Genomic DNA, 21,883 nt, shown 5'->3' with positions numbered 1-21,883 from the left:
CAGGACCTCAGGACTCTGACATATCTGCATTATCTTCTTTATCTCCTGTCCATTCATTTAGTCTCGCCGATCGCCCCCCCTACCGGACCTCGGCCTTCTGTTAGAGAGCCGCTAAGTCCATATCCCTTTGATCCCTGGTGAAAACCTTTCTTCCTTTAGACTCTGTGTCTCTCTCGGGGTAGTATCCACCTGAGCAGACTTCGAGGCCCATCCTGATTCCCAATACATGACAGGGAGTTTGTGTTAATACAGTGTCTGGTGAGAGATCTCCCAAATTATGTCAAACACCAAACGTTACATCTCTATTTGCATTTCACTACTTGCATTTCTCATTTTGCTTGCAAGAGTTGCCACTAGCAGATCAAATTTGTCTTGTCATTGTTGTGACATCAGTTGGGTTTCAGACTCTATCATCTTTTGTGCCAGCACATAACTTTGCTTGAGATCATGCTCCTTTTTTTTCTCCTCCTGTCACTTTGAACCCCTTATGGCTTTGTGGGTATATCTGTTTTGTCCTGGCTGTCTACTGTCAGCTGTCTGGCATGCATGCTCTGCCACATCAGAGATTGCAGCCTCAGATATGACAGCAGGCTGTGTAATGAAAACATTACTAGTTAGTATAACATTACCTGCATGTACCAATGTAGTATTTGAACAATCATTCTCTTTCGATTTCCTTCAACTGTTGAACAATGGCACTTTATTGCGGAAGATTTTGAAACTGTTGAATATCCCAAACTGTGTGCCATTGATGGCAAGCATTAGAATTATGCCACCATCAAAAAGTGAATCCTATTGCTACAACTATAAAGGATTATTTTGCATTATTCTGATGGCCATAGTAATGCCAACTATGAATTCCTATTTGTGGACATTGGAAAAAATGGAAAGGTGTCAGATGGCGGGGCATTATAGCAGACTCCGAATGAAAGCAATTAAAAACCATTAAAAAATGTAAGAAGATGTAAGGTGCACCCTGTTCTATTAAAAAAAATGTCTATATTTCAGTCGGTATGGACTAGTATGGTAGCATTCTTAAGCAGACCCAAGAGGGGCATCCGCATAAACCAGTGGTTCCCAAACTGTGCGCCTAGGCTCCCTGGGGTGCCTCGGCGATCTCACATGTGTGCTTCAGCCAGGGCCAAGTAAGCAAGTCGGGGGACTACTTGGTAATTATTTTGGCTAGGGGTGCCTTGAAAAATTTATGGTGACCCTAAGGCTGCCTTGAACTGAAAAACTTTGGGATCCACTGGCATAAAGTGATTTCAAGCAGTGTTCAAGGTGAGCAAATAGTATTAGTCCCTCTGGTAAAAACAATGTTCTGTTCCATTTCTTCATTAAACATAATTAAAATAGTTGTCCTTTCTTCACATAGATACCATCATCATATCTGATGAAAAGCTCAAAAGGAGAAAGGGATGCAACACGTAGTAAAATTTATAGTAATTCCGGTAATGGGAAAGGTGTGGTCAAGATGATGGAAAAGCTGAACGAATATTTTAAAGGATTGAAAGGAAACATTAGGGATGTTAAGAAAAAGTTCCACAACCTGGAGAAAAATTATCTGGAATTGTTTCAAATATATAAAAGTTGGACATGTTAGAAAGCAGCAGCCAGGTTAAATGTTAAACATAGACAAATTCCCCCAGCACACTGCTATAGCCAGCAACAGATCTGCTATTTCTACTGTAGATAAAAATGCAAAAGTCTCAGTTGCACACATTTGCAAATGTATGTTGAAGCCACCCACCACGCCAAGGTGCTTTTGCTAATAGGGTGGTCCTACTCTAAACAATGAGAGTCCCATATATTTGGGCCATACATATGTGTTTTTAAATTGAGAGCATAAATGTTAAACATGTTAGAATTAAGAATTAAGTTCTGCTATTTTTTTTGTTACATCCATTTCAGTGGATATTGCTTAAAAATAAATGCTATTGATAACAACATTGTGGTTTTATTTAGCGAACTTTCATGAAAGATATCATCATCATCATCATCATTTATTTATATAGCGCCAGCAAATTCCGTAGCGCTTTACAATTGGGAACAAACATTAATAAGACAATACTGGTTAATAAATACATATAGACAGAGAGGTAAGAGAACCCTGCTCGAAAGCTTACAATCTATGGGACAATGGGAGTTAGACAATGGGAGTTAGACTTCAAATACAGGAAAAACCAATTAACATGTTCAATACACATCTATGCAATACACAGCTCATTCCTTTGGTCCAGACAAGATGGACAGATGTGTCTAATCATGCAAGGAGACATATGCAATACACATCTATTTAAGTTGCTAGCCACTCACCCATTACTTTAAGAAAGTTATATACGCAGAGGTTTCACTGTCCATGATATGTACAATCAATACACATAAATATATGAATATTATGGCATTGTATTTTATAAATAAATATAATAGGAAATCAAAGGTAGAGGTAGAGACAACAACAGAAATGTAAATATACACGCCCAGAAAGGAGTCATTGCTTGAGGAATTATCAGCAGTTGGTCGTGCAATTTGTCGTGATTTCATACACACTTTAGGATCTAGTTGGAAAGAGATTTATAGCTCTGCTGAACAATAAAATGAAACGACGATCGGTACTTTGTTGGCTGAAACAACGGTAGTATACCCAGCCTAACTGCAGTTACTTGGTGCATTCAAACTCCACATAGGAGCACTTTGTGGCCCTATGTAATGTTTGTAATAAAATGGGAGTGGGCATGGTGTTCCAGGCAGCACTACCTGCTACTATTCAGTTCAACCAAAACTGCTTCATCTGCAAACAAATGTTGAAAGATGCAACAAAGATTTTACAATTTTCTTCAGTAACATTATATAAATCATATCACTAAATCTACTATTTTAAATAAACATACAGTATATGATAAGTTAAATAATAAGACATCTTGTGTACCCCATAAATGTAGTGCCGTAACTGCAGCTTCCCAAATTCTTGAACCTCTAATTTATTATTATAACATACTATAGCAATAAAGTCATAATAGCTTTCTGATGTTCGGTGATGTCAAATATTAAAATTTTATTACCTCCTTTTTACTATATTAAGGCTGGTTAATGGTGGGTGAATTTATGCCAGTAAATTTTAAACACGGTTCTTTTTAAGGCTGTAATCATTCTTTCAGCTTCTCTCTTGAGCTTTTGTGCTGACATCAGCGTTATGACAATGTATCATTGTTTCTCAATCATGAATATTGCTGAGTTGATGATCATTCTAGCTATTAAAAGGAAAATATGACCTTGTATAAAAGAAGTCTCTCCAGCAACTTGTAAAATGTGGTGTAACAATAGGTTATATTAAATGTAACATATTTTAAAAGGATCTCACAAATTAAACTAAATTAATAAAATCAACTATATTCAAAATTACCTACACAGCACCAGATAATATAAACTGCTACAAATGTAATTCAAGGTCTGCCACTTAGTTACAGAAGAGAAAGTATATGTAGTGTAATGTAAGATACAGAAAGTGAACAAGTACAGTCCTGTCCTGTAAATGATAAGGTTATTAGAAACTCCCAAGGGGTTTAATAACCATACAAAGGAACAAGGCTAAGATCACTATATCATATAAAGTATTAGCATGTTATTGTCTTGACCTGTGAGAGAGACAGGCATCATAGGCTTGCCCCCATAGCCTAAGTGCAAGTCAGCTGCCTTTATTGCTTGAACTATATTCTTGGTTAGTTAGTATCAGTTGCGGAGGGGAATAGGTTTTCTTTCTTGTACGCAAGGCACTGTGAATTGAATTGATTATCTGCATTACTAGAAATGGCGATTGTATCTAGTGCTGGTAAAAATGTTTATTTCATTAAATATTTGTAGTTGAAAGTGACAGCTCAAAATATCAATTATTTTTTTATATTTTATAGGTGGTGTATTACATGCTCCAAGTGGATTTACTGTCGCTGTTCTACGATCACTGTCCTCTAAGATAGCACGTCCAAATGAACAAGGTACAGTCAAAGCATAAATTATACTTTCTCTTTATTATGTACTCTATTTTAATGGTGGGTGAACACTACTGTGAAAAAGAGAGGGGTGAAAGGGTGAGCTAGAGAACCACCATTTTGGATGTGACTGCCCCATTAATATTCTGTCCATGTAGCCCTTAAACACTGTGCAGGAGAAAACAGGAGATGTATATAGGATCTGCACATATTACTGCAACAGTTCAAGAATGTGCTGGGGTAAAGGAGGAGTGTAAATAAAGAGATAATTTTGCAATATAGAGATGGTCTGACGACCACATTATTGAGACGTCTAATTGCACTGCACCAGTAAGTTACATCAGGGGCGGGCCGCTCAGTCAGACCGCTGTTAGGGCCGGGGGGTAGGCTGGCCGGCCGCCCCCCAGATGCAACATACCACATTTTTACCCGCGGCCGCACCTGATGACACGAGATGCGGCCGCATCACATGACAGGGGATGCGGCCGCATCATCAATGACGCGGCCGCATCCCGTGTCATGTGATGCGGCCGTCTGTGTGCCCCCCCGGGCTTCCCTCTCCCAGCCCGTGCCTGAGTTACATCACCTGTGTCCCAACATCTTCACAGAGACTGTGCAAAAATGACCTGCATGTGTGGGGACCCTCGGGTCATCTACATCCACACCAGGAGATTGCCAGGGGTGAGAAGGAAGGGCACTGCCTAGCCTGTGTACCTCAACACTACACACAATGACAGGGGGTTACACTTAATGTGTATTGTCTTAGTTTAAATTTAATTATTAAATAGAAATATTTAGCAATTTGTCTAAAGCACATTATAACACATTAATTTTACAATTGTACACAACTATGCTTATTATTTAGATATTATGCCATTGAAAAGCTGTCAAAAACAGACACACACCTGAAGAAATGAATTGAAGTGCATATGTTTGATCAGACGCGTCACATGATGTATCCAGCTACATCATACTTGCGTATGCACCAGGTTTACCTGAGAAAGGTGTAGAGATGTGGCTTTACAGTGATAGTAGTAAAATTTAAACTTGTATTACCATAATTTTATACAATATGATAAAGTAACATAGTGTCATTTAAACAGCCGAGAATAATGTTTTGACAGTGTTATTAGTAAATGTGAAAGTTGCATTACCATATAAAATCTGATTGCATATAAATGCAAATGAAAATTAAATTTAGGGAAATGAAATTAAATACAAATATTTTCCCTTTTAAAAATCGAATGGAAATCCTCTGTTCTGCCGTAGTCTAAATGGAAATATCAGTTAAGGAATGTAAATAAAAGGTTATGTGACTAGCTGCAACACTAAGGGCTAGATTTACTAAGCCGCGGGTTTGAAAAAGTGGGGATGTTGCCTATAGCAACCAATCAGATTCTAGCTTTTATTTATTTAGTACATTCTACAAAATGACAGCTAGAATCTGATTGGTTGCTATAGGCAACATCCCCACTTTTTCAAACCCGCAGCTTAGTAAATCTAGCCCTAAGTAGCTACTGAATCTGCTGGAAAGTAAAATCAGTCAGCCAATCAGAAGCAGCTACCTGGTGCTGTTGATTATTATCATCATCATCATTGCTTTTCAATGCACCTGCAAGAGATACACCTTCTGACAGGTGTATCTGTGCCTGCAACCTGGTCTACCTCATATGCAGTTACATGAACATGCCCTTACTGTACTCTGTCCATAGCTGCTTCTTTCTTTGCTTATTCTGCCTCTCCAGGCATAAGTCGCAAGTGTAAGATGTGGCCAAATCTGCATACGTAGATATGTGTACTCATTTTGCTGCACATGCTCAGTACGGAAATGCATAGGTTACGTTAATAATAAGAAAACCACCCAACTCTACCATCTGATTCATTAGGTAAAGGTGTCAGCCAGTTTATTGCACTCAAAATCACTCTACCCATGCTCAGAAACTGCAGATATGCATGTCAAAATAGCCTTTTTCCGTGCCCTAATGCACAGAAAAGGGGACTTGCTACAGCCTATGTTAAAAGTGAGTGATCGGGTGGGGAATGGATGTGTGACTGTAGCAACTGTACAGTGTGTGCACTGTGCGAGTGCATGCAGCCATGTCCTATGGCCGTGGAAGTAACCACCTGATCCTGCCATAGCTCTTGCTCCAGCTCTGGCGCTAGTCTGAGTCAGCCGGCGGGTCGGCCGGCATTACAGCCACCTGACCTGCCGACTATATAAAGTGTTAAAAAACAGAATGTTCAAAAAAATTTAAATGTGTGCCCCCCTCCTAATGCTATTAACCCTAGTTCTGCCAGGCTTGTGTTGGTTGAGGCAAAATTGGGGGGGAAAGGGGGGGCGGCACGGGGTCGACACGATTTTACAGCAACTAGCACAAGGCCAACCAACCAGGGTGGGTGGCACTTTAGCAAGGGATCATGTAGCAGTGGCCCCCCTGCCATAATGCCAAACCAACATCAGGCTGTTCAGCATTGGGCTGGATTCTTTAGGGAGTGGGGTCCGCAAAAAAAGATACGGGTCCCTACTCTAAGAAGAACCAGCCCCATGCTGAAAGCACTAGGGCTCTTCCTACACCCCTGGGGCAGTAGGTTTAGGGTAATAAAATGAGTGTAATGTATGAAAAAGTTAAAAACACCATTTTATTTTGTGGAACTACGAGTCTCAGCAAGCCTGGGGTGCCACTAACAATCAGGGCATGCTAACACTTGGAGAACCACAAGTACCACCATGCCCTGACACACAGTGCCTACTGTTATGTGTAGTGCCACAAAGTAAAATGTTAAATAAAACACAACAACATCTTTATAAACACACATCTCTTTATTAAAAATAATACAACATACTTACCATTAGATGTCTACATCCAATCTTGTAAACTTGCAATCCAATAAGGCTTGATTCCATACTCAAATCAAAACCAAAATATTCCCAAAGGACCTGTAGGTGTCCAGAAAAATACCATTCCAGGTCCAGGAGTAGCTAAAAAGAAAATAAAGCCCCCCAAAAATATATTACAAATATCCATGACAAACATCTTTCTTCGGTCCAAAGGACCCCATAATATTCCAAAATGGCTATAGAGATCTTCTATTCTTCAGTCCCAGACCCATAATAATTCCACTGGAACCGGCTTGGCAAAAAAAAAAAACCATTAAGAAATGACCGGACTCTGGCTTCTCTATGTAGGAACCTCTATGGAGGAACATGCAAAGCTGAATGAAAAAAAAACAGACACAAGATCTATTTGTACTGTACAGGTGTTTACCATGACAGTGTGGAAAATCCCCCTACACGCAAATCCAAAATACAGGCGTCATATTCTAAGAGCGGGTTGCAATCAGAATACATGACCTAATGAATCAGGTCCTACATGAGCAGCTTTATGTGGTTGGTTTCCCTTTATCAAGTTCAGGTTTCTAATGGACTGTCAAGTTTGTAGTTAAGAATGTTTGTTTTTCACACAATGTTAAGTAAGATGAGTATTAAAGTTAGTTTTGCGATCTACAGCAAAACTATAAAAATAAAATGCACTTTTAGGTACTGTATGTCACGTTTGGCAATACTGGAAATAGATCCCTAGGCACTGCTGAGTATGACTAGGCCCACCCACGGGCACGGAGTCTAACAGGAAGGTGGTCTTCAACAGAAACCCCCGCAAGTAAGTATGGTCTTAGCGGCACCAAACCTGCAGGTCGCAGTCCCGTGAGTGAGTGAACAGCAGAATGATGTGGAGGAGCCAGGAGATGCAAGAAGTAACACTGGTACCAGCAGGTGAGTTGTAGAGACACAGGAACAGTGGTAATATATACTGATGGCCACAGAGGAGAATGCAGCAATGGATACTTACAACTACAATGGAGGAATCCTAGGAACAATAGAAGCTTGAACGTCAGTAGAGAGAGAACCGATGCTGACACGGTGTAGTATTCAGAAGTTGATAACTGACATACTTGAAACAGCGGTGATTCTATGTCGAGCAGAAGCTGAGAAGAGTTGGAGGTAATTATGGTAATTTGTGGACAACAGCTGATGAGTCACAGATGTAGTAGTGGCTCTGAGTGGTAGCGATAAGAGAACTGAGGCTGTCACAATAAATTACTTTGGAGATGGTAATACAGATACTGGAGCAGCGATAGTTCAACACAGGCCACGAGCTGAGAGCAGACTGGAACACAGACAAGCCACAAAGAGAACAGAAACCAGAACCATAGGCTGCAGGAAGTGAGCTTGAAGAACAGGCATCAGACAGGTGAATCCAGGAGGTTTAAATAGTGCTCAAGTAACTCTTAACCAATAAGGAAAATGGAGGAGGTCCTGAAGGGAAACAGACCCTTCACCTTCACAGATCTGACTGTAGAGCAATGTATGGTGTGAGCCTGACGCCAGAACTTGCCAGTTTCAAGATCAGTGAGAGGCAGGTAACGAGACAGGTGCCCATATGCGGAACCAGAGCATGATACTGTACTTTTATAAATAGCTTGACTTTAGATTTGTTTTTACACTTGCTTCTTGAGAGACAGCTAAACCTAAAATATTAAAATAAAGATAGTGTTCAATGTTACTTTAATTTTCCATTGCAGTTCTGTTTAAAAGTAAAATAAAACGGAACACTTGTTATGGCCTGATGCTTTTCTGCACTAAGTTTTACAGGTGCAGTGCTGTATTTTCCCCACCAGTGGTCGCTATGGGGATTGTGTGTCCTGGAAGCAGCTGAGCTCCTCACTCAGCTGTAAATACTCACCCTTGGCAATCAAACCTTGCTGGATCATTGTGTGTGTTTGCAGCTCTGGATCATTGTGTTTGCAGCTCTTGATCTTTTTGTTCTTCCTGGTTCCTGCATAATCTGGCTTTTTGACTTTTTATATTCCTGACCTCACTCCTGATTTTCTGGTACCCTGACCCAACAGATAGTCTGACTACTCTGCATTTCTGGAACCTTGAATCTGGCAAGTTTGAAGGACTTTATTTATGAATATTATTTCTGGACTTTTATTGTATGCCTTGCCTGGCCCTTCAGCCAATTAGATCCTAACCTGCTTTTAGTAAAACCTGCTTTTAGTAACAATAAACATTTCTTAAGTTTATCATCACTATTGTTTTTGTGTGATAATATTGTTTGATATACCAGAGAGCCATGACAACACTTGTTTTTTACTTAAACACAAACTGCAAGGTAGATGAGTACAGGAACCCATCTCATAAATGACCTCAGGTTCCTGTCCAGATGGGGAAATTTAGTCATATCACACCATCCTCCAACCACATCATGTCGAATATGATATATACATTATAATAAAACATTGCATTTATTACACCAGCCCCCAGGCACATCACGCCTCTACAGCCACGCCACATCACTACACGCCACACCCCAGACACATTGACCCCTCAAGACAAATTGACACCCCCAGCCCACTGTACTTACCTATGCTGTGCTGCTGACATCTATCAGATGGAAACGTCCTGCAGAGCGAGTAGGGAAGTTTAGTCTTGAGATTTACAGCTCCTTGGCTGTAGGACAGTGTGTGATGTCACAATGAGAACTACTGTCAACAATGTGGCATTTAGGGGCAAGCACACCATTTCTAGAGGGAGGTTTCCAGGTCATGCCACCAGAGTGGGCCTGACCATCATACAAGGAGAGTGACTATAATTTTAGCAAATGCTGGGCCACTCTCCAATCCTATTCCCTCCTTTACAAATACACATGCAATGCTGTGTGCTCTACTGTTCAGTGCAAGCAGCATTCCCCTTCATGAGCAGAGCAGGGTAAAGTGGGACATACTTCTCAAGTGTCCTTGCCTCCCAAATCTGGACAGTTGGCAGATTGTCCTGCTTCCCTCTACATGTTCTTGCAGCTTTCACTATCTGCTGCTGCTCGCATCTCAATTGTTGTTTCTCTATATCATGGAATGTTGGAGCCTGTTTGGGAAAACAAAGGTAGACACCTTGCACTATCGTGTCTAGAAAGAAAAAAATGGAGGCAATCACCAAATGTATGTTAAGAAAAAGATTAATGCATTTCATGCGAGAACATTGGCAGATGCCAAAGCCTACATGCATAATAAGAGATTAATGGCAAGAGATAAATCCCTGACTGGTTTTGTTATTTATCAGAAACAGATTGGTCCTTTGCCCTGTTTTTAGCAGCTGATTTTGTGCCCATTTCAAACTCGACTAAGATCTGGTTCACAAAAGGCCAAACAACATTTTGCAGTATCCATTTAAATGGTCATTGGCCCATGTATGTGATTTATTTAGTAATATTTTCTTTAGCCTCCATAGCCTTAAAAAAAACTTATATATTCCAGGGTTTATCATAGTCCAAATAAAGAATGGTTAACTTTTTGCTGAAGTTTAGAATATAGTTTGAGGTCACAATAAATTAATATAATGGGTCTATAGCTTATACAATGAGGCATTTGCCTATTTTAGGTGTTTCGATATCTGAGTATGTAATTTGTGTGAGCATTTTGAATAGTTAGTAAGTGAATTCTTTACAATAACTTGAGAGACCATCTGGGACAGGAATTTTTCTTGAAGACTTTCTTGGTAATAGAGTTATTCTTTGCTGGGAATATCTAATGAGGCTGGCAGATCAGGGGGAAAAGATAGTACAGTTATAGAGTTGAAATAGTTATTAATAAGATTCAATTATGTTTGGAAGTTGTGCCTTTAATTTGATCATAGAAGTTAAAGTCCCGCTGTTTTGTACGAGTGATAATGTCTAGTGCCTTGACTTTATCTATATAGGATTTAGCATATTTTATGTCCTAAATATCTTTTAGCACTCTGCTTTTGTATGGAGACTACTACAGCTTTGATATAAAAAAAAAAAGATTCATTATTAACATTATATTATTATTATCATTGAATTATTATTATTATTGTGTTTTCCTCGCTCAATCGTAAACAGCTATAGTTACCTCTATCATTTGTGGTCATTATTAATAAAATTGATATAATATAGAAAAATATAGAAAAATAACCCAGCATACCAGTTATTGTCACACATCAAAGTACAAATCTGCTAATCTGAAGCCTGTCCTGAAGCCAGCATTTCTTTTGCCTGGGAGACTATTAAGACAATAACACAAGCTTTTGCTTTCCACTGCTCTGGAGTAATGTAAGAGAAAAATGTCATTGGAAATAATTGAAAATGTCAACTTTCTCTAAAGGATAAACAGACAAATGCTAGATACTGTACACAGTGTGTAAGTATAAATACTTTAGTCATTAACTCAGGAATGCACAGACCTTGACATACAATAATATTCAAAATAACTCACTCTATGGATGAGAGCAATACCACGTAATTCAAATTGCACATATGTGTCATGAAAAGGGTCAAAGAAGCACATGGAAACAATGTTAAGATCTACACACTCTCTTGGAGGTAGAGAGGGTGGCAAAACTGTGGTTGTATTGAACAGACAACATAGCACAACTATATGCAAACCCACATCTCTAATTAGAAGATGCCTATGACAACTTACCAAATAATAGCAATGAGAACATGAAGGTCAGTCTAAAGCAAATAACTTTATACATAACTATAAATTGACTAGACTTTCATCAGCAGCAGTAGCATTTATTTATATAGCACCAGAAAAACACCGTCACGCTTCACAATTGGGAACAAACATAGTAATAAAACAATACTGAGTAATACAAACACAGAGATGTAAGAAGGCTCTTCTTGCAAGCTTACAATCTATGGGACTAACTCTGTTATGCATGAATGAAGGTACATATTGATAGGAAAATATTATGGCATATTAAGAAAACAAGTAAACATAAAAAATGCAATGGTTAATATCCTGAAGGTATGTAATTTATGTTACTGAGATTTGTACAGGCAGCAAATTGAAGCAGTCAAAAACATCATCCAGTCAAGAGAAGTGGACCAGCTAGCTATGTCATAACTGTAGTCAAGCAGGAAAAAACATTGCATATTTCAAGTCTCTCTCTCACAGACAGGTGAATGAGCAATATTTCTTCTGCACTTCATTGGTGAAATCAGGAAATATTAAAAAAACAGTTTTTTTCAAACCACACCTAGGGCTAGATTTACTAAGCTGCGGGTTTGAAAAAGTGGGGATGTTGCCTATAGTAACCAATCAGATTCTAGCTGTCATTTTGTAGAAGGTACTAAATAAATGAAAGCTAGAATCTGATTGGTTGCTATAGGCAACATCCCCACTTTTTCAAACTCGCAGCTTAGTAAATCTAGCCCCTAATCTTTTTCCTGGGCAACTGATCAAAATTGATACAAAGCTTAAAAAAATTAATGATGAGAAGAGCCAGGAAGGCTTAGCTGGGCTATGATCTCTCTCTATAACAAAATAGCAAAAGTCTATTAAAACAATCAGGAGCATATTTAATTCTCGGCGTAAACGCCGAAAATCTCGCGGTCCGCGCATTATTACCGTCATTACGGTAATAATGCGTGGAAAAACAGTTAATACGATAATTTTCTCGCTGGATTTCAGCTCGCAGCTCCTTGAGCCGCGAGCTGAAATCCAGCTAGCTATTACCGTTAATAGTTTTTTGGTGGCGCGGAAAAACAACAATTGAATATGTCCCTTAATGTCTTGTAGAGTAAAGGCTCTGCAAACAGCAATGAAATCACCTTTTATAATGCTTAGAATACACTTAAATATAAAGACTGACTTATTTTTGGGTGTAGTTTGACAGAAGCAGACAAATATGTTTTTAGAAAATTCCGAAGTGTGTTAGGTGGGAGTTAAGCAATATAGCATGAAGATGCAATGTTATTACATAGCAATCCATATGCAGCAGTGTAAAGCCCAACACAAACCTGCAAAACATGTCACTCAATGATACAACAAGAGAAAAACACCTTTTGTGCTAAAACGTACAGTACGTGCTATTCAAAAATGACATTTCTGTTATTGTGTTATTGTCAATTACACTACATATTCTTTAGGTAATGAATAAAATAACATATTATTATTAAACAAAATCAGACATTTCTGAGTGTCAATCATTCATACGCAAAATTCAAATATGCACATTTACAGAAACACACAAAGAAACAAAAGACTACTAATGGAAAACAGAAAAATAAGAGATGACAGTGAAGCATTGGGAAATTAGCATAGAAAGACTACATCATTCCAAAGTCAGCAAAGACCATCTTCTATATCATACACAGTTTATTTATCTAAGCTACAACAGATGTTCACAGCAGGTCACTAGATCTCTTCGTCATGACTATTACTAATTGAGTGGCTATGTTCTTTTTAAAATTCATCTTTTAACATTGTACTGAGCTTTTTGAATCATATTCAAATAATATGAAAAGCAGCCAGAGCAGAAAACTCTTATAGTCTAAAATAGGAAAAGTATATATTCTTTTAACATGATAGTATCTCAGTAACATGCATTCTTACCACCCTCTGACTTGTGCCGCATCATGAAGTCAGAGGAGTCCCAGATTTTATGTCCTTAGCTAAAGTATATATAGATTCAGAAAAACTGTGAGTGCAGATAAACCACAGCTTTTTCAAGACCTCTGGTTAGTAGACACACTTCAAAAGTTACTTTGGCAAAAATGCATCTTAAAGGTGGAGAAATATTGGACTTTATTTAGCACTAACAAATCCAGCTGAATGGTGCAAATTTGCACCTGGACATTCATGGTTTGGATGGTGCATGGGGTGCAATTTAATTTATTTTGTCTTGTCAGTAAAATACTGTCTTATTTATGCCTTTTCAAGCAGCTTGCAAATAATGGGTAGTTTAATTTTTACACTGCAATTCAAAATTGAACTGGGATAAGCCCCCTCCTAATTCTAAAAACATTCTGGACATTTTAACCGTTCTCTGCTACAGTGCATGTTGGTTTTCCAGAGATCCAAATTACTCCTTCTTGATGAATTTACTCCTAACTCAAAATGAGGTCCATTATAGCTAGATATATATTGACATCAATACAAAGATGTGTATAACAAGCCATACAGAGGCTAAAGCATCATCAATTGCGAATGAAAGAAAGACGATTTCCACATCAGTTTAGGAAGGTTTTCTATACTGTAAGTGTGGTTAAGTTGTATACTTCCTTACCACATAAAATTGTAAGGTCAAATACACGAACAGATTTTAAAAATGGTTTGAGTGCATTTGGAAATGGTATATGTAATAGAGGACATAATGGATTCAAAGAATATGTCCGATCATTTTTTGATAAGGAAAATATTTTTCCCCCATTTGAGTCTTCATTGGCACCAGGGATTTTTGTTCTGCCTTCTTCTAGATCAACACAATTAGAATTTCTGAAAAGTTACGGATGAACCTGTGTCTTTTTGAACCTTGCTGCAAAGTAAAAATGTTTTCAAAAATAGAAGTGTTAATAGTTTATTTTTAGCAATTAACAAAATGCAAAGTGAATGAATAGAAGAGAAATCTAAATCAAATCAATATTTGGTGTGACCACTCTTTGCCTTCAAAATATCATCAATTCTTCTAAGTACACTTGCACACAGTTTTTGAAGGAACTCGGCAGGAAGGTTTTTCCAAACATCTTGGAGAACGAACCACAGATCTTCTGTGGATGTATGCTTGCTCAAATCCTTCTGTCTCTTCATGCAGTCCCAGACAGACTCGATGATGTTGAGATCAGGGCTCTGTGTGGGGCCATATAAGGACTTCCAGGACTCCTTGTTCTTCTTTACGTTGAAGATAGTTAATAACTTAATGACATTAGCTGCATGCTTGGGTTCACTTTCTAGCTGCAGAATAAATTTGGAGCCAATCAAACGCCTCCCTGATGGTATTACAAGATACAAAAGTACCTGCCTGTATTTCTCATCATTGAGGACACCATTAATCCTGGCCAAATCCCAACTCCATTTGCTGAAATGCAGCCCTAAACTTGCAAGAACATGTTTCACTGTTTCCTGCAGACACTCATTATTGTGCTACTCTCCAGGTGAAAGTTAGCAATTTGGCAAAGTCTGTTGGCCTTGTGAATCAAGTTCTTTATTCACTTCACCAGGACCCAATGGTTTGCAGTATCTTGAAATTGGATCACTACATTTTGGCCTCAATGCCTGATCCTAGGCTAAAGCAATATGCCATGTCTTTTTTTCAGAATACAAAATCTTTACAGATATAAACAGCTTCCTGTGAGCAATCCGTAACCTCAATTTGCATATCACATGTCCCCTGCTTCAGCTTCTCCACATTATGTTCTTTGTCTATCAGCTTGTGTAACAGTTGACAATTCAGGTTTCAACAGTATTATTAGGTCGCCAATTCATATGATGGCCACTATGATTAGGTATACAATTCAAATATTGACAATATTATTATAGTGTTAGGGATAGGGATATGGTCAAGGACAGGGATAGGGACAGGTCTAGAGATAAGGACAGGGTTAGAGTTAGCGATAATACGATCTACGTTTCAATTGTCAGCTTAATAAATGCCATCTACATTTCAATTCTTGTCCTAATAATACTGTTGACATCATTATATTGTCGACTTTATAACCCTGTCTATTCTGTTGCCCACTAATCATATTATGTGAATCGTGTAACTGTTGAACCTAAGTATGTATCACACCAGGGTGGGTGGACCCAAGTACAGTGCCATCTTGCACCATTTAACATTGTGCCCTTATTGTCTCATCTGTTAAATAATGTCTACTGATGCAGACACTGTCCATCTAATGAGCTCTGATACTGCCACTGTTGTCCCCTCTCCAATGAATTTGCTGCTGTCCCCTCTCCACTGATTTTGCTGCTGACCCTCTCCAATGTATTTGTTGCTGACCCTCTCCAATGTATTTGCTGCTGACCCTCTCCAATGTATTTGCTGCTGACCCTCTCCAATGTATTTGCCGCTGACCCTCTCCAATGTATTTGCTGCTGACCCTCTCCAATGTATTTGCTGCTGACCCTCTCCAATGTATTTGCTGCAGTGCTGACCCCCTACAATGTACTGCTGACCTTCTCCAATGTGTCATACATACTGCCTAACCTGTACCTACTTGGTGTATCTTCTATATTCAAAGAAAATGTAATTGATGTAGACATCTTCAAAGAGGGTGATGATTGGTTACCATTGAGGAAGATGACCACTGTTATCCAAAGGGCCATGATTCATTTGTTAACATCCCTAGCTAATATCCAGTTGAACAACCAAACAGCCAAAATGCTGGCTTTTGTGGGGGCCCAAATAAATTAAGCACTTAAGCCACAAAAGGGACAGTGACTGTTGCTAGAGTGCTTGGTTTGTTAATCTTCCTCCATATCCTTTTGAACATGTGGGTGTACCCAAGGACAATTCCATCTTGCACAATTTTGACTCCTCCGCTTTTCACCAAGAATCTTCTGAAGCCTTCATTGTAGTAGATTCTTGCACCAAAATTCACTTTTGTCTGGGACTTTTTCTAACCCCTAACTGTCTGTTTTCAGCACGTTTCTAGTGCTGTCAACTGACTGCTGCTTGGGTGACCAATATGCTATAGTCTGTCTCTTAATTTCTCAGAATGCAGACTTTCAAATTCAATTGCATTGTCTTGTCAAGACAGATGTTTCTGAACTGTCTGGTTTACATAATTTTTACACTTCATTAATAAAAAATATATGCATTATTTATACATTTCATATTAATATATACAACATTTTTTATACGTGATATATTTATACACTTGCAAATGTGCACGAGTGATGACTCCCCTTGTTTGATTCACAAGGGCATCATAATAGCACACACTAATCTCTATTCAGCCAGATCTACCTTACTCATACTATAACAAGCGCTTATAGTAAAACAAGGTGTTTGAAAGCTCTGCACTTGGCTCACAATGTATATTCTGCTCAACGATAAGTGAATAGTAAATAAATGAAGGTGCAGGCCACCTTTTGTCTATTTAGTTTTATCAATGTCTATCTGTATTAATTCTACCACTGTCCATCCAATGAACTCTGCATGTTTCTGTAGGAAAAGTGTCTATGATGGATGCTCTGTTACGTTCTAAATTTATTGTATGCCTACTCTTTGAAGTTTTTTTTATTGTGGGTGCACTTCACCTTCGTTTATCATCCAAATTTATTTATATAGTGCCATCAAATTACATTACACTTGGGTATCTATCTAATTCTCTAAATCTGTATATATTATTTATTCTACCTTAGTCATACCATAAAAAGCACTTATAGTAAAACAAGGTGTTTGAAAGCTTGACTCTTGGCTCCTGGTGAATATTCTACCCAACAATAAGTGCATATAAAAGTCTGGGAGGATATACATTTTGACAGCATTGATAGGCACTATCCATGAGATATAGTGATATGACCACATAGTAAGGTCCAATTTAATTTGGGAGAGAATGCTTGTACAGTTAGTATGGAAGAGCTGATAGTATCGCTTAGTGATGCAAGCTCACGGGTATTTCATTTTTTGAAGACTCAATTAAAAGGGAGCACACTCTAAGACCAACTTGTTCAAACAAGTAACATAAAAATTAGTACTTCCGTTTTATCTGGATTAACCTTATAGCCTGAGAAATAGCCATATAGCTCAAGCTCAGCCAGAAGGTTAGGGATAGAGGTATTCTGCCTTTCAACGGTCAACAGTACATCATCAGCATATAGTGCTACTTTGTGCTCCATTGGGCCTCCTTATATGCCAGATATCTCCTGCTTAGCACATATCCTTGCAGTCATGGGTTCTATTATGAGAGCAAACATGGGTGGTGAGAGGTGGCAACCCTGTCGCCTGCCGTGAGAAGTTCAGAAGGGTGCCGAGGTTGGACTATTCACCAAAATTGTGGCAGATGGGGAGCAGTACAGAGCTTAAATACCTCTCAAAAATTTACCAGAGGATCCCATCAATCCTTCCACAAATGACCAATACAGAACATATATTATACATGACATATTTATAGACTTGCAAATATATACGAGTGATCAGCCCACTTGTTTGAATCACAAAGGCAGCTTTACTGCACACACTAATTTCTTTTCAGCTTAATCTACCTTACTCATACCATAAAAAGCATTTTAATAAAACAAGGTGTTTGAAAGCTCTTGTCACGGGCACTAGGAGTTGCTTACCCGAGTTTCACCAGATGGAACTCTGCTAGAGAGGCGGGGTTATGGCACGCACCTCAAAGCAGGCAGGTGAATGATTGGAGTGACACAACAGCAGGAGAGTAGAGATAGTCTGAGGAAGTCAGCGACTTGCAGCTATGGTTAGAGGAAAGTCAGCGACTTGGAGCAATAAACTGGAGGCTGAAGATAATGTAGACACGAGGAGAGGACGTGGATAGGTGATGGTAGGTAGAGGAGGAGTCAGTGGTCTGCGTACAGCAAGTTGTACCACTGTAGTGATGGGAAGAATAGTACTGGTGCAGGTAGGTAGTAGGGTAGTCGGTGGTCTGCGTTCAGCAAGTTGTACCACCGCTATGGTGAGGAGTCTGGTCCAGGTGTAGGTAGGTAATAGGAGAGTCAGTGGTCTGCGTATAGCAAGTTGTACCACCGCTGTGATAGGAGGACTTGTCCAGGTGCGGGTAGGTAGCAGGGAAGTCAGTGGTCTGCGTGCAGCAAGTTGTACCACTGCTGTGAGAAGGAATAAGGACTTGTCCAGGTGCAGGAGAGTTAAGTTGAAAGGCAAACTGTGGCTGTATGGAAGCAGCGCGAGTAGAGCAATGTCTTGTGAGGCAGAGATGGAAGGCACAATGAATAGTCTGTATGGAGTAGATGCCTTGCAGGGAGGAGAAGCTGGTCACAGCAGATATGCACAATAACGCTAATTAGTAGCGTGAGGAGATATCGTAGCTTGAGTGAAAGCTTGTCCTAAATGAAGCAATGCAGTAACACAGTCTATATGGGTACTTGTACCCTGTGCAGCAAACAATGGATACAACTGGTATGCGAGCAATAGGCAATAGTCAATAGTCAGTAGAGCATACCCAGTTGTGTAGATCCGGAATCAGCTGAGAAGTGAAGCGTTGTAGCGGTATGGGAACCGCCGCTGAGTTGAGCAGGGAGCAGCGTGGAAGCTGAAGAACGAGTAGAGCTGGAAGCAGTTTGGAAACTGCACACAGGAGTAGAGCTGGAAGCAGTTTGGAAACTGCACACAGGAGTAGAGCTGGAAGCAGTTTGGAAACTGCACACAGGAGTAGAGCTGGAAGCAGTTTGGAAACTGCACACAGGAGTAGAGCTGGAAGCAGTTTGGAAACTGCACACACCTATAGAAGTTCACTGGGAGTGAGACTTCAAGATCAGGCCACTACCTAAGGCTGCAGGTGCCTTAAGTAGGGAGGGGTGCTTGATCCATCAATCACATTAGTGGTCAGGTGTAGTTGTTAAAGGGACCTGCTCATGCCCAGTGCGACAGGATGGCGGACGGCCGCGGTTCCACACAGGTGTGAGCGGGAAAGATGGAGAACCACGTACCAGAGTGGAGGCACTCACACTCCGGTGAGTGACAGTACCCCCCCTTTTAAAGGTGGGCACAGAAGACTTGGAACCGGGTTTGCCCGGAAATTTTTGGTAGAATTTTTTAAGCAGGGCTGGAGCGTTGAGGTCCTCAGCGCGAATCCAGGAGCGTTCCTTTGGACCGAAGCCCTTCCAATGAACGAGGAATCGGAGAGTTCCTCGCGAAATTTTTGCATCCAGGATCTGAGAGATCTCGAACTCCTCTTCTTGATGAATCTGTACTGGTTTAGGTACAGAAGGCGGAGCGAGCAGAAAAACGATTGATAACAAGAGGTTTGAGCAGAGAGACATGGAAGGCATTGGAGATCCGGAGGTTCTTTGGTAATAGTAGCTTGAAGCATACTGGATTTATGACTTGAGTGATCTTGTATGGTCCGATGAAGCGTGGCGCAAACTTCATGGACGGAACCTTCAAGCGGATGTTTTTTGTAAAAAGCCATACACGGTCTCCAAGCTTGAGTGGTGGAATGGCTCGCCTCTTTTTATCTGCGAAGAATTTGTATCTGGCTGATGCTTTCCTCAGGGATGATCTCACCTGAGTCCAGATGGTTTTAAAGTTTTGACAAAGTCTCTCCACCGCAGGGACTTGGGTGGGAGGGAGGGCAGGAAACTCTGGGAGAGACGGATGGTGACCGTAAACCACGAAAAAAGGAATTTTTGTTGAAGACTCATGGTACATGTTATTGTGGGCAAACTCAGCCCACGGGAGTAAATCTACCCAATTATCTTGATTGGCTGAGGAAAAGATTCTTATGAAGGTCTCGAGATCTTGATTGACCCTTTCGGTCTGGTCGTTTGATTGGGGGTGGTAAGACGATGATAGAGACAGTCGGATACCCAAGTTCTTACAAAGGGCTCGCCAGAATCTGGAGACGAACTGTACTCTTCTATCGGACACAATCTCGGACGGACAGCCGTGAATTCGAAAAATCTCTTTAATAAAATGGTCAGCCAAGGTAGAAGAAGATGGTAATTCGGTGAGAGGGACGAAGTGAACCATCTTGGAGAATCTATCCACCACTACCCAGATGGTATTACATCCCTTGCTAAGAGGAAGTTCGGTGACAAAGTACATACTTATGTGGGTCCAAGGTTTAGTAGGGATAGGTAGTGGTTGGAGCAATCCCGCTGGTGTTCTGCGGGAAGACTTAAATTGAGAGCAGATCTCACAAGCGGCCACAAATTCTCTGACATCCTTTCTGATAGAAGGCCACCAATAACTCCGGGAAAGGATCTCAAAAGTCTTTCGTTCACCGGAATGTCCAGAGAAGCGTGAAGAATGGTACCATGACAATATTCTCTTGCGTAGAGATGGCGGAACAAGAGTTCTCCCAAACGGTAGCACATTGGTGGACGAAGTGGCCAAAGTCACACATTTGGGATCCAGTATAGGATGATCGGAAGAATCCAAGATGTCAGAAGGAGGAGCAAATGCCCGGGATAAAGCATCTGCTTTCCTGTTCTTTGCAGCAGGTTTGAACGTTATAATGAGTTCGAAGCGAGAAAAGAAAAGTGACCACCTCGCCTGTCGAGGGTTTAGACATTGGGCTGTTTGTAAATAGAGGAGATTTTTGTGGTCGGTGAAGATGGTTACCGGATAATGAGCCCCCTCCAGTAGATATCTCCACTCCTCCAATGTGACTTTAATTGCCAACAGTTTTTTGTCACCGATGGTGTAGTTCTTTTCTGCGGGTAGAAGACCCCGGGAGTAGAAGGCACAAGGATGGAATTTCTGTTGCTCAGATCTTTGGGAGAGAATAGCTCCTAGTCCGACATTGGAGGCGTCCACCTCGAGAAAGAAGGGAAGGTTTACGTCAGGCTGCCGAAGAACAGGGGCGGTAGAAAATGCTTCTTTAAGGCTTTGGAAAGCGTGAAGGGCCTCGGAGGACCATTGTTTAGTATTGGCGCCCTTCTTGGTCAGGGCCACAATAGGAGAAGCAATAGATGTGAAGTTCAGGATAAAACGTCTGTAATAATTCGCAAACCCCAGGAAGCGTTGTATAGCCCTGAGGGTAGTTGGCTGGGGCCAAAGTAGAACGGCATTAACTTTGTCTGTGTCCATCTCCAGACCTACTCCGGAAACTATGTATCCCAAGAATGGAATTTGGGATAATTCGAAGGAGCATTTTTCTAATTTGCAGAATAGGAGGTTCTTCCGCAGTCTGGAGAGAACTTCTGCCACATGTTGATGGTGGGAGACAAGATCTTGAGAGAAGATTAAAATGTCGTCCAGATAGACTACAATGCACACGTATAATAGGTCCCGGAAGATCTCGTTCACGAATCTTTGGAAGACAGCTGGGGCATTACACAGTCCAAAGGGCATAACTAGGTATTCGTAATGCCCATCCCTGGTGTTAAATGCTGTCTTCCATTCGTCGCCTGACTTGATCAGGATTAGGTTGTAAGCGCAACGGAGATCA

General features: G+C 40.3%; 1 protein-coding gene across 1 annotated transcript in view; it reads left to right on the top strand.

Annotated features, from left to right (window-relative positions):
• The window catches only part of LOC142144598 (proton-coupled folate transporter-like), a 292,308-nt gene that overhangs the window by 178,031 nt on the left and 92,394 nt on the right, over positions 1-21,883 (top strand). Inside the window, exon 5 of the mRNA XM_075203675.1 lies at positions 3,909-3,992. Within this exon, the coding sequence (XP_075059776.1) occupies positions 3,909-3,992 (84 nt within the window). The remainder of the gene's footprint in view (positions 1-3,908; positions 3,993-21,883) is intronic.

The sequence above is a fragment of the Mixophyes fleayi genome, chromosome 3 (genome assembly GCF_038048845.1).
Source record: "Mixophyes fleayi isolate aMixFle1 chromosome 3, aMixFle1.hap1, whole genome shotgun sequence".
Taxonomy (NCBI): domain Eukaryota; kingdom Metazoa; phylum Chordata; class Amphibia; order Anura; family Limnodynastidae; genus Mixophyes; species Mixophyes fleayi.
The sequence above is the reverse complement of the archived record's forward strand: the minus strand, read 5'-3'. Positions and strand labels throughout refer to the sequence as shown.